Below are 13,964 nucleotides of genomic sequence, written 5' to 3' on the forward strand. Positions count from 1 at the left end.
CCTATGAATGTAGCGAAGGAAACATGGCAAAATTATCCTACCGACTGCAAAGTGAAGTGGATCTTGGAAGCTGGATAGTTTCAGCGAAAAAATAAACAAAATCACCTGCCTTATCCAAATAACGGAGGTGAAATAAGGGTTTCAGCTTGAACTGTGCAAATAGTAGGTTCGACTTCTCAGTTTTCACACGCATACCTAACCCTTTACTCCCTCTTCCCTTTGAACTGGGACAGCATGGCTGTGTGTACTTTCACAGAGCACTAAGGAAGCCTTCTGGAGAACCCCGCATGATGAAGTTAAAGGGCAAACTGGGATAATTATAATGACAGGAAAATACAAGAGCAGAGGGCAGTTCAAGCCATGGTTTGGAAACATCTCACCCTAGAATAATGAGAAGTGAGGAGGAGTCTGGGCAGGCGAGGAATCCAAATGAGGTCCTGGCCTCCCAACCCCTCCTCTTACCCCAGCCTCCAGTCCAGGGCTGGCCTGATCCACATTCTGTCCACAGTCTGCTTTAAACCATGGATTTTATCTCCAAACATTTGCATTTCTACAGCAGCAGAGGCATAATTCTCTACCCAGAAGTTCCAACTACAAAGATTCAGGCACCTGAACAAAGCAGTGAATGCTGCTCCCCAGCCAAGGCCTCACAGAGCGGGAACCAGAGGAGCAAGAGGCCTGTGTGAACTGGCTTCTGCTTCTCTGTTGCCACCTAGTGGTGCTTCTCCCTCCAACACCATTTTTTATTCCAAAGATAACTTCATCCTGACCCACAGCTATGCTCTCTATCTGCTAAAATGATGTCCCCTGACCTCAAAACAAACACCCATCTTCCTGACTCAAAATCCTAACTTCTGGACCAGAACACAAACTGTATGACCCATATGGTTTGCGTGGGCCTCTCTGCAGTCACATCCACGCAACAGCCAGGGGATTTTTTTTTTTTTTTTTGGGTGGTGGGATGCACACCCCACTTAACACTGTGTGAAAGATGAAATCTGGAAGATTCTCATGACAACCCCTAATAGCCTAGGGCATGAGTACATTACTTAAGTTGATCCAATATAAGTGCAGCCTGAGACTTTGATTTTATGATATTGAGAAAAGAAACTCAGAGCTTCTTTGGATAGTGAAGTGTATAGAACTTTCACAGCCACAAATAAAACCCAGCTGAAGATAAAAGTGGTTACAGAGAGGCAGGAGGTGCTGAGAGAAAGGCAGAAAATGGATCTAGGGCCCTGATCCTACTGTACCTGAAACCTGAGCCATCTTTGAAATTTCTAATTATTGTTTAAATTAATTTAAGTTAGGCTCTATGTTACTTGCAGTCAAAGCACCCTAACTGATATAACCCTCACCCCTCAACCTCTATAACCCTCACCTTGTAAGTCCAATAGATTTATGTACCTGTGTATATGAAGTTCTAGCAGATTCTGGAAATGGTTTAGAGGCTTCATTACATCAACTGTGCTCTATTGGGAAAATCATGAACAGCAATTCTAGAAAATCAATTATAATTTGAGTGGGGAAGAAGTATAATTGAAAACAACATAGGGCCTATGAAAATTATTTTGTAAGCTAAACAATACATCAAAACTCAGAAGAAGCACTGTTGTTGAAAAATGACTTATTACTGGATCCAAAAGAACATTTTAGGAATTTTCTTGGAAACCTCAATAATGTCAGGAGAACATGGACTCTGTGGGAGAACAGAAACTAATATGGAAGCTAATAGGATGAGAAATGTCACAGTATAAATTCAAAAGTTGAAAAGAAAAGATGTAAAGGCAAAAATAAAAAATGAGGAGGGAGCTGGGCAAGGAAATGATCATTAAAAGGAAGCAAATATTTCAATCTGAAAATTAAATTCTGTATTTGAGGTTGTAAAGAGTAGATTGACCTTAGAAAATCAAGTTAGTTATGTGGAAATTAAACTTTGGATGCACTGAGAGAGAGAGAGAAGAGAGAGAGAATATATAAATGGAGGAAAATGATCACCTCTATTTGGTTAGGTGATTTTATTTTTTCTTTTGTTGGTTTTTAAAAATATTTCTTCTATAATGAATATGTATTAATTTAGAAGAAAAAAGTCTGTTCTCAAAACTGTGGGGCTTTTTTGCTCTTGTTTTTGTATTTTAAACTTTGGCCATGCCTCGCAGCTTTCAGGATCAGTTCCCCGACCAGGGACTGAACCCAGGTCATGGTGAATCCTAACCACTAGAACACCAGGAAACTCCCCCAAAATTGTGCTTTTAATGTATATATCACTCCTGAGTTCCTACCCAATCCAAAATTTTCCAGCGTAGAAAACAAACGCACGCACACACACACAAAACAAAACAAAGCAACCAGGATAATCTTAACTTGCACAGGAAAGAACAATCAAAAGACCCTTAAACCATGGTAATATAGAAGTTGAAATTATCTAACAAACTTTTAATGGAACTATTGTAAAAATGCCTCAAGAATAATTGCAAGCACTGCTAAAATGAAAAGAAAGATAGACAATCTCAGCAAAAAAGTAAGGTAAAAAGAAGAAATAAGTGAAAATTTTATAAATAAGAAATATAAAAATTAAAATAAAAAGTTAACTGGTTGGGCTCAATAGAAGAATAAATATGATAGAGGAAAAAGTCAATGAACTTGAAGATAGATCAATAGAACATATCCAATCTGAAAAGTGTAGGTGGACAGTACCAACAATGTATAGCAGACTCCAGTTTCTCTGCATCTTCACCAATACTTGTTATTGTCTGTCTTTTTCATTATTGTTGTCCTAGTGGATGTGAAATAGCATCTCATTGTGGTTTTGATTTGTTTCCCTGACGGTGAATAATATGAAACTTTTTTTTTAATTAATTAATTTATTTATTTTTGGTTGCATTGGGTCTTCGTGGCTGCGCGTGGGCTTTCTCTAGTTGCGGAGAGCGGGCTCTAGGCGTGCGGGCTTCAGTAGTTGTGGCATGTGGGCTCAGTAGCTGTGGCTTGTGAGCTGTAGAGCGCAGGCTCAGTAGCTGTGGTTCACGGGCTTAGTTGCTCCTCTGCATGTGGGATCTTCCCAGACCAGGGCTCAAACCTGTGTCCCCGGCATTGGCAGGCGGACTCTCAACCACTGCGCCACCAGGGAAGTCCCACAGCCAGAGTGTTTTTAAACAGATAGGGCTTTTACTCCTCCTCTTTTTTTTTTTTTTTGGCCATGCCACACGGCTTGTGGGATCTTGCAGGATTCCAGTTCCCCAACCAGGGATTGAACCCGGGGCCATGGCAGTGAAAGCCTGGAATCCTAACCACTAGACCACCAGGGAACTCCCTTTATTCCTCTGCTTAGAACCCTCCTAGGGCTCCCCACTGTGTGCACAGCAAAACTCCTAATGGTCTTTGAGGCTTCCCATGATCTGGCCTCTGGTCCCTCTCCGACCCCATCACTCATCCACTCCAGCCACACTGGGCTCCTTACTGTCCCTCCAACTCCCCAGGCATCCATCTGCTTTAGGACCTTTACAGTGCTGTTCTCTATGCTTGGAGCATTCTTCCCCAGACAAGCATAAGTTCACTCTCACCTTGAAATCTTTGTCCCAGAGTCACCTACTTCAATGACCCTATTTAAAAATCACTGCCTGAACACTCTTTGACATAAATCGCAGCAAGATCTTTTTTACCCACCTCCTAGAGTAATGAAAATAAAAACAAAAATAAACAAATGGGACCTAATGAAACTTAAAAGCTTTTGCACAGCAAAGGAAACCATAAACAAGACGAAAAAATCCTCGGAATGGGAGAAAATATTGGCAAATGAAGCAACTGACAAGGGACTAATCTCCAAAATATACAAACAGCTCATGCAGCTCAATATCAAAATAACAAACAACCCAATCAAAAACTGGGAGGAAGACCTAAATAGACATTTCTCCAAAGAAGACATACAGATGGCCAACAAACACATGAAAAGATGCTCAACATCACTAATTATTAGAGAGATGCAAATCAAAACTACAATGAGGTTATCACCTCACTCTGGTCAGAATGGCCATCATCAAAAAATCACAAACAGTAAATTCTGGAGAAGGTGTGGAGAAAAGGGAACCCTCTTACACTGTTGGTGGGAATGTAAATTGATATAGCCACTGTGGAGAACAGTATGGAGGTTCCTTAAAAAACTACAAAGAGAATTACCATATGATCCAACAATCCAACTCCTGGGCATATACCTGGAGAAAACCATAGTTCAAAAAGACACATGCACCCTAATGTTCATTGCAGCACTATTTACAATAGGCAGGACATGGAAGCAACCTAAATGTCCATCAACAGAGGAATGGATAAAGATGATGTGGTACACATGTACAATAGACTATTACTGAGCCATAAAAAGGAACAAAATTGTGCCATTTGCAAAGACATGGATGGATCTAGAGACTGTCATACAGAATGAACTAAGTCAGAAAGAGAAAAGCAAATATTGTATATTAATGCATATATGTGGAATCTAGAAAAATGATATAGATGAACCTGTTTGCAAAGCAGAAATAGAGACACAGACGTAGAGAACAAATGTATGGATACCAAAGGAGGAAGGGAGGGGTGGGATGAATTGGGAGACTGGGATTGACATATGTACACTACTGTGTATAAAATAGATGACTAATGAGAACCGACTGTATAGCACAGGGAACTCTACTCACTGCTCTGTGGTGACCTAAATGGGAAGGAAATCCAAAAAAGAGGAGTTATAAGTATAGCTGGTTCACTTTGCTGTACAGTAGAAACTAACACAATACCATAAAGCAACTATACTCCAATGAAAAATAAATAAAAATCACTGCCTACCAATCTCCATTTGTTCTTTTTTCCTAAGCAATGGTGTATTTTTTACTGCCTTTCCTCCAATGAAATGTAAGGATTCCAAAGGTAGGGATTTTTGTATCTTTTATTCACTGATATATCCCAAGCACCTTGGCACATAGTAGATGCTCAATAAATATTGACTACGTGAATGAACCTGAACCCACTATTCTGAGACCACCTACTACTTACGGGTGAAACCTGAAAACAAGAACACTGTTCATCTCAGTTTTCCAGGCCTTCCCATTCACAGATAGTGATGCTTCTCTTCCTCAGTGTCTCAGTTCTTCTGAGTCTCTCATGCCAAGCTCACTGGAGCCGCCGGAGCAGCACGGACCCAAGCTCTCCACACAACTGTAACTGCCACAAGAAACGGGGAATACACGGTGGAGGAAGGTCTAGGCTGGCTGTAGAGCAGCACCACCACCAATAGCATTTTCAAATTAGGACACTAAGCGTTGCAAATTTTAATAAAGTAGTAAGGGATAGAGTGAAGGGTGAGAGGTGTTGGGTGCCATCTCCAGGTAAGGCCAGATGACCTTGCTTGACCCTCTGGGAGGGACCCAGAGGGATGAATCGTTGTAGAAAGGCTGAGGTGGGATGGTGCTGCGACTTGTGGCTCTGGTGATTGGTCCACTTCCCTGTCTCTTCCATCTCCTCCAAAAGATCAGCAGTAAGTCCTGATGACAGGAAGTAACTTTCTACGCTATTCCATCTTTATCTTGGATCAGAAAAAGCAATCCTTACCACCACAGTGATTGGCTCTTCCCAGAATCAGAACCAGAGGTGTATATAGGAGATGATAAATGACAGCTCTCATTCGGGGTTGACACCTGAGTCAGGTGCATTATTAGAGTCATTAGAACCATGTGGCTAGGGGCCAGGTCTAGCCTTTGAGGGTGAGGATTCAGGCTTCCTCACTGCTGAAGATGTGTAGGCAGATGTACTAGCTCCACAGGTATCCACTTACTTGGGACATGTAAGTGAAGAGGCATGAACCTGATTCATTTCCTGATCCACGGCTACTCGCCAGCCTGCCCCCAAACAGAAGCACCACAAGCCAGGCCAGCTCTTAAGGAGTTCGATGGTGAGAGGAGGCCCTCAGAGATCTGAGGCTGAGCAGAAGGCAGGTGCGTCCCGGTGAGCAGAAGCCACAACACGAGGATTTGGTGAGGAGGTAAGGCCTGTGGTGGGACGTGAGTGAGGAGAGAGGACAGGGAAGGGATGGGTTCTGGCCAGAGAACAGTATACTCAGGTGAGTGACAAGGTGGACAAAGGAGGGACTCAATGTGGAGGGGGTGAGGATACACACAGAGGAGAGAGGAGAGAGATGCTGAGGGATGGAGGCACAAAATGGGGCTATGGAGGAGATGGGGATGGGGTCATGGAGGGCGTGAGACACAGAGAAAGGAATAAGGACATAGGGACATGGGGACACAGAGGGACGGACCTGAGGGAGAGGAGATAGAGCAAGGAGTGGGAGGCATGAGGGACAGAATGAAGGAGGATAAGGATTCAAGGTGAGGGGGATGGAGCCCTAGGGTTAGGGGGTGGGGTCTTAGTGGTTTTGGGCACAGGGAGGGGAAGGGAGGGGAAAGACACTGGGTGAGGGAGGAAGGAGACAGCCGGGGAGGGAGATGGTGATTAGCTAGAAGGAGCAGGTTTAGGAAGGCTAATTTCCACGTCCTCTGTGCCCAGAGACCCCAGCCCTCCCTTCTGACTGTTCCCCCTAAGAGAGATGGCACCAGCCAGAGCAGGATTCTGCCCTCTGCTGCTGTTCCTGCTGCTGGCCCTGTGGATGGCCGAGGACCCAGTCAGTGCCAAGCCCAGAAACATGACCTCAGCTCGGTGGTTTGAAACTCAGCACATGCAGCCCAGGCCTCAGAGATGCAACGCGGCGATGCAAAACATCGACAAGTACTCCAATCGCTGCAAAGGCCTCAACACCTTGCTGCGTGAATCCTTCTCCGGTGTGGCCGCCACTTGTCAGACTCCCAGCATAACCTGCAAGAGAGGCCGTAAAAACTGCCACCGGAGCCAGAAGCCTGTATCCCTGACCATGTGTAACCTCACCTCAGGGAGGTACCCAGACTGCAGGTACAAGGAGAAGCAACTGAATGCTCCTTACATCGTGGCCTGTGACCCTCCCCAGAAAGGGGACTCTAGGAAATTCAAGCTGGTTCCTGTCCACCTGGACGATGTCCTTTATGTTTCCAGCCAGCCGCACGCTTGGGCGGCGCCTTAAATCCCTCTGCAGGCCTCTGGACCACTCCTCAGCCCAGAAGGTTCTCTTCTGACATCTCTTGGGGCCCTTCCTAGCTCAGGCTCCTCTGAGAGGGTGGGGCTGTGGGGAGTTGAGGTGATACATTAGTAGGCTCAACTCCAGAAGAGATGGCGATCTCTCAACTTTTCGTTGCTGTTTTTCCAGAAGCTTAGGGGTGTGGGTTCCTTGGTCTGTGCCTCCTACATCTTTCCCCTACCCCGTCTTCTCACGGCAGCATGACGAGAGGAGGAAAGACATGGAAAAGGAGGGTAGGGGATTTATGGCGAGAGCCACTCCTATTCCTAAACTAGGCCTCTTCCCCAGCTCTGATTGGCAGTGACGTGGCTTGTGGGCAGGGAGGTGGCCTGAAGGGAAGAAGACAAAGCAGCACCACTTCATATTTACATAGCATTTCATGCTTTTCACAGTGTGTCCACGTGACTCCCTTGTGAGATAGACATGACTAGGATTACTCATCTTCTTTAGGGATGAGGACGTTGAGATTGCAGAAAGAGTTGTTAATTAAAGGGCTTGTCAGCTTGGTTAGTAGCAGCAGCTGGACTTTAAAGTAGAAAGCGCACTTTCTACTTTACCACTGGGCGGAAAAGGAGAGTCCTCTGCAGGGACCACAGGGGAACCAGGTAAGATTTCACCCGTGAAACAATGTCCCGAGAGCTCTGAAGAGCCACGTTGGCTGCAGTAAAGGTCATTACCTCTCTAGCCAAGGGACTGTTTATAAGATGCTCCAAGGATCTTAATTCTCTCTCTCTCTCTCTCTCTCTCTCTGCCCCACCCCACCTCTCTGCCCTCCCCCTTCTCTAGTCCACTGCTCTTCCTTCTGGGGCCCTGGGCCTGGCTCTAGCTTGATTGCCTATAGCCCTGAAGGCACAGTGTCAGGGGAGTGTCCCAACTTCATCCCCCTGCTCCGTGATCACATTTCCCTTGACCTCAAGGGACTTCGTGGCCCAGTGCCTGCTTGTCACAAACAAGCTGGTGGGAGCTGCCAGAGCTTCCTTCCTCCCGATAAATGATCTCTCCTGCCTTGGTGCTTCCCTGGCTCTCTGCTCTGGCAGTCCGCCCAGGCCAGAGGGGTTGAGATGTGGAAATGCCATCTCCCCATCCTCCCCACCACCCCTCCGAACCCCGGCTGCAGACACCACTTCTCCCTTCCTGGTGAGCAGAACTAGAGAAGCTATAGCTTTATGTAGACTCGGTCCTGATAGCTTCCCACTCCTAGCCCACACCCAGCACTGCCTGCAGCCTTGACCATCACCAGCCCTTTCTCCCTTCCTTAATCTCAGTCCCAGACAAACTGCACTAAGCCCCATGCCCGCCCCATGCCCACCCTACTTGAGCACCCAAATACTACCTTGTTAGACCTTCCCTTCCCAGCTGTGGAGTCTGCTCTCTACCTATCCCTCTCCCACACTCCAGTGCTCCCTTATGCCTTACCAGAGTCAGAGTAAGCTTTGGAGCCAGGTACCATTGGGTGTAAATCTTGGCTCAGTCCTTTGTGGCTACATGACCTCAAGAAAACTGCACCTCTTTGCAACTATGTTTCCATATATGGGAGTAATACTACCTACCCAACAGGATTTCAGGAAGATTTAGAAATGACACTTATGAGGCCTTAGTCAAACCCAGGCACTGGTAAGCATTCGATAATGATAGCTAGCTGTAGGTAACAGTAGCAATGGCCCTGTCCAGTCATATTCACCTTTGGCAAACACGCAGATACCCCTTTGGCAAATACCCCATTCAATTCTCCTTGAGGTCTTTCTTCTGCTAGAATGATGTTTATGAGTAGGCTAGAGAATAAGTCTGCAGGCAGAGTCCTGCTAGGTGGGCTGGGTGGTTTGAGATGGTGAGGAGAGAAGGTAGGGAAGGGATGATGAAAAGAAAGGGGAGCAGAGCATTGAACAATTCAATTCAAGCAGAGTGAGGGGCCAATACGTTGATGAGTCTTGAAAGTAGAGGGGCAGTAAATATACTTTATAGCCAAATGCCAAATGACTGAATGTAAAATCTATATATCCTGTGGTCACTGTACTGGACATTTATCATTCTAAATACATGATTTTCAACTGAGGTGCATAGAAAACCAAGTCTCTTAGGGGTAGCTGATTTTTCTTTTCACTTTATTCTTTCTTCACAACTCTTTTTTTTACTCTTTATTGATGATTTTTCTTATGGGTGTTATGGTTTTGGAGACATCCTCCTCACAAACTTTTTAAGTGGCTAAAATTATGCTTTTTTTTTTTTTTTTTTTTTTTTTTTTGCGGTACACGGGCCTCTCACTGTTGTGGCCTCTCCCGTTGCGGAGCACAGGCTCCGGACACGCAGGCTCAGCGGCCATGGTTCACGGGCCCAGCCGCTCCACAGCATGTGGGATTTTCCCAGACCGGGGCACAAACCCATGTCCCCTGCATCGGCAGGCGGACTCTCAACCACTGCGCCACCAGGGAAGCCTTAAAATTATGCTTTTAATGTATCCTCTTGAAATAAGAAGAATTTCCAAATATGGCTTTTTCTTGAAATACTCATGATCTAAATAGTATTAAATAACTAAACATTAAACATAATTCTAAAGCAATCTATGGTGTGGTGATAGCGGTCAGAATAGGGGTAACCTTGGGGAGTGCTAACTGGCAAGGTGTAGGAGGTAAGCTGGAAATGTTCTATTCTTGCTCTGGATATGCTTACTTTGTGAAAACTCATTGAGCTGTACACTTAAGATTTGTGTACTTTACTGTAAGCAAATTATACCTCAATTTAAAAATCTTCCTAAAAAAGTACGGTTTTTAAGGATTAGTTTATTTAACATGAGAAATGCTAATATATCAATTCACAAAGATTATAATATAGTGAACTCATGGACTCATGATCTAATCTAATTTCTATTGTTCTGCTTTGTACTATTTGTTAAATTAAATAGTAGTTGTGCTAATTTTTTTTTTTTTTTTTTTTTTTGCGGTACGCGTGCCTCTCACTGTTGTGGCCTTTCCCGTTGCGGAGCACAGGCTCTGGACGCGCAGGCTCAGTGGCCATGGCTCACGGGCCCAGCCGCTCCGCGGCATGTGGGATCTTCCCGGACCGGGGCACGAAACCCGTGTCCCCTGCATCGGCAGGTGGTCTCTCAACCACTGCGCCACCAGGGAAGCCCAGTTGTGCTAATTATTAAATTGTTGTAAATATTTTTGGTTTTTTCCTAAAGTTATCCAGCTAATCCATGCTCTTCTATTAGTTGTATAACTGTCAACTAATTTTCCTATTTATGTGAAAATTCTTAATAAAATTTATATGTAGTATAAGCTTTTACAACCATTCATTATTACAACAGTTTTCTTAAAATAATAAATATGCATTTATATTTCCCCTGACTGAGGATTTCAACATTTTTAAAGTTCATAAGGAGAATTTCACTTCCAGTCACATTCAGAGTACTCACCAATACCTGAAAGAGATTATTCAGATATTAACAATGAACCCAGATGACCTGCCTTGTTTCCATACCGATGCTTTAACAGATTAGATTTGACAGTCACCCATTCCTTCACATGATCCTGATCACAGCCAAGTTCAGGGATGCCAGGAATTATGTTGAAATAAGCATTTGGCTATTTGGCCTTTCAAAGGCTGAAGCTGAGGTCCAAAACGAATAACAGGTTTGCGCCAATTACCAAGGCTGCATCTTGATACATTCCTACTTAAAGGCTGAAAAATGGGAAAAGGAGACCGATTAGTTATGAGATTTCTGTTGCTGGGGGTGGGAGCTTGGAGGGGGGAGGAGGGTGTCTAGGGGAGTATTGCCCAGCCTTGTGTAGATGGCTCTAAAGAAAATTGTTTCGACCTGGATCTAAGGAGCAGGAACAGAGTCCTGTAAAGAATGTAACCCAAGAACTGGAGCTAGTGTGAACTAGCTTTCTAGGAGTGAGACTATCTGAGATAGCCTAGGTAGGATACTTTTCTACATGACCCTAGTTCCCCAAAGTCTCCACACTCTGAAGAAAATGACCCATAGACACTATGAAGAGGGCCAGCTGAGTCAACAGAGAGAGAAGGGTCCTGATCTCAAGGGCAGGGTGTAGGAAGAGGAAGTGCCCTTGAGTCTGGGACCCTTTTGCTCACATTGATTCAGACAGCCCTCTTCATAGTGTCTCTGGCCCTAGGGGATGACCTTAGAGCTACAGCAGCAGAAAACAGACCAACGCAGCAACAGCGTCCAGGGAGACTTCTCTGTGAGAACCCTGGCCCATTTCACCACATTCCTCCTATGCTCCTGCACAACTGGGCCTCCAAAAGGGCTTCGAAGACTCCAGATCCTCATTTTAAAGTCCTCCTCCTACACCACCAGCCCACCCCCACCCCCGCATTCTACCATGGAGAGATAGAAAGAGCAGGCAGAGCTCTTACCAGGATGTGTTCCTGTGCAGGACTCCAAAGCCAGTAAGCTTGGGAGCATCCATGAAGCCATGGGGGCATAAGAAAACATTGCTAGTGAGGCCTTGTAGGAAGTTCACAAGAGGTGAGATAAGGAAAGATGTCTACCCACAATGGAAATACACCCATGATGAAAAGTCCTCTTGATTTAGAGAGACTGGAATTTCCTCATCTATGCAAAGGTCACCTACTTCATAGATTATTATGCACATTGATGTGACAACATATATAAAGGGCTTAGTACAGTGGCTGGTGTGTAGGAAAAGTTTGAGAGATGTAATCATTTATATTTATTACTGTGATGTCAAACGTTGAGAGGCCAAACCTGTGATGGATGGAGCAGGCCTGACTTCCATGACAGAAGAACAAAGGACCTAAACAAAGGAGGCCAAACTCCTCCTCAGCCTCCTCTTGCCAAAAAGAACTTCCTAGCCAAGAGTATATAAGGTAGGGCTCAAGGTCAGACAAAAAGGACAATATGTATTAATTTCTCTAGGTAAGGTAATTTGGAGTGGGGTAGGTGGGGGCAATGCTTTCAATTAGAGGGGGAAACAAAGGCTACTGAGTATTTATATTAAGACTACTTAAGGGGGTTTTTCTCATCTCTACCTTCCATGAATCCAGAGATATGGAAAGAAGGCAGAGGATTTAGAGCCACTAACTTTTGAGGGTGTCTTCCTTACCAGCCCCTCTCCAAAGGGTTCAATTGTCACAGCAGTTGATGGAGAGAAAGCTCTAGTGACATTTCCAACTTCCCCTCCTGAGTCATTTAAACTAGTCCTTAGGTAAGCTTATTGTCCCTTCACCTCCCTTGCGGAAGATCACTTGTATTTTTTTTTTTTTTTTTTTTTTTTTTTTTTTTCTTGCGTTATGCGGGCCTCTCACTGTTGTGGCCTCTCCCATTTGCGGAGCACAGGCTCCGGACGCGCAGGCTCAGCAGCCATGGCTCACGGGCCCAGCCGCTCCGCGGCATGTGGGATCTTCCCGAAACGGGGCACGAACCCACGTCTCCTGCATCGGCAGGCGGACTCTCAAGCACTGCGCCACCAGGGAAGCCCCACTTGTATTTTTCCCACCCTCTGATTCAGCTCCATTTCCTAGTTTGTCTTCCATTACACAAGACTACCACCAATGGTGGTCCACTGCTTTCCAATGGATTGGTTACAATGGGAAAACATCACACTTGTTACTTTCTATGGTCTTCACATAGAAACTTAGTTGAAGTTACACATTTAAAACATAAACTGTACACCTGAATCAACTATATTTCCATTATAAACAAACAAACAAAACAAACAAACAAGCAAACAAACTGACCTAGTGAGAATCAATACAAATTCCTGCTTGGGCCATGGCATTTAGCAGAAGACAGAACTTCACATCTGCATAGCTTCAGGCTCTTTCAGTAGATATTCATAAAATCATGTCTTAAGAGATTGTATCCAGTGACCGTAGAGATCATCTAGTCCTCTGCACTTTGCAAATGAGAAAAATAGGACCGAGGGGACCCAAGATCACATGATTAGTTTAAGTGAAAATTCAGGTTTCTTGAACCAGTCCAGTGATGTTCCCAAAGTGTCATTCTAGTCCCAAATGGATCTCAGACATCTTCCAAGGTCAAACTCATTATACCTGGACTGGCAAATCAATCAGCAAATGCGCAGGTTCCCAGATTGAGACAAAAGCATGTTCATTCAAAAAAGAGTGTTCAGTGCCCATGATCCTGAGGTGTTTACATTTCTGCCTCTCACTTGTGGACCACATCCCCTTCACCTGAATGCTCACATTGTATCAGTGAGATGGAAAAAAAGTAGCACCCAAGAACTTGATGGTAAACTAGTCAAGCATGTCCCCAGACCATGCCATTGGCTGTTGGAGACATAAATAAGGGCCTGCAGCAAGAACAGAAGTCTTCACTTCCCATCTGCTATTTGGGGCCAGGGTGAAAACATTGCAGAGATCCCATTTGGTGGACCTCCAGATGGGCCTGAAACATCCAAAATATTTTATCTTTGGTAAGTATCATCATTCTTTTTTGTTTTTTGAATTTTATTTTATTAATTTTTTATACAGCAGGTTCTTATTAGTTATCCATTTAATACATGTTAGTGTATATATGTCAATCCCAAACTCCCAATTCATCACACCACCACCACCAACCCCCGGCCACTTTCCCCCCTTGGTGTCCATACGTTTGTTCTCTACATCTGTGTCTCTATTTCTGCCCTGCAACGGTTCGTCTGTACCATTTTTCTAGGTAGGATCAACATTCTTTACCCTCAAAGTTGGCACATCCAGGACTGGGTCTTCATGGTCAACTAGAGCCCACAGAGCAATGTTTCTCAGACTTTTCCCCGAAGTGCTAGTAATGGCCGAGGGGAATTAAGCACCTAAAGTCATGCCCAGCAGGAATGAGCTT

At 44.6% G+C, this 13,964-nt stretch overlaps 1 protein-coding gene across 1 annotated transcript; it reads left to right on the plus strand.

Annotated features, from left to right (window-relative positions):
- The first annotated feature begins 6,574 nt into the window (after positions 1-6,574).
- Positions 6,575-7,087, plus strand: LOC103069515 (ribonuclease 7). Its single transcript, XM_007449572.1, has one exon. The coding sequence runs from the start codon at positions 6,581-6,583 to the stop codon at positions 7,085-7,087; it is 507 nt and encodes a 168-aa protein (XP_007449634.1). The 5' UTR covers positions 6,575-6,580.
- Positions 7,088-13,964: the final 6,877 nt, after the last annotated feature.

This window comes from Lipotes vexillifer, unplaced genomic scaffold, assembly GCF_000442215.2.
Source record: "Lipotes vexillifer unplaced genomic scaffold, Lipotes_vexillifer_v1.1 scaffold1093, whole genome shotgun sequence".
In the NCBI taxonomy this organism is placed as follows: domain Eukaryota; kingdom Metazoa; phylum Chordata; class Mammalia; order Artiodactyla; family Lipotidae; genus Lipotes; species Lipotes vexillifer.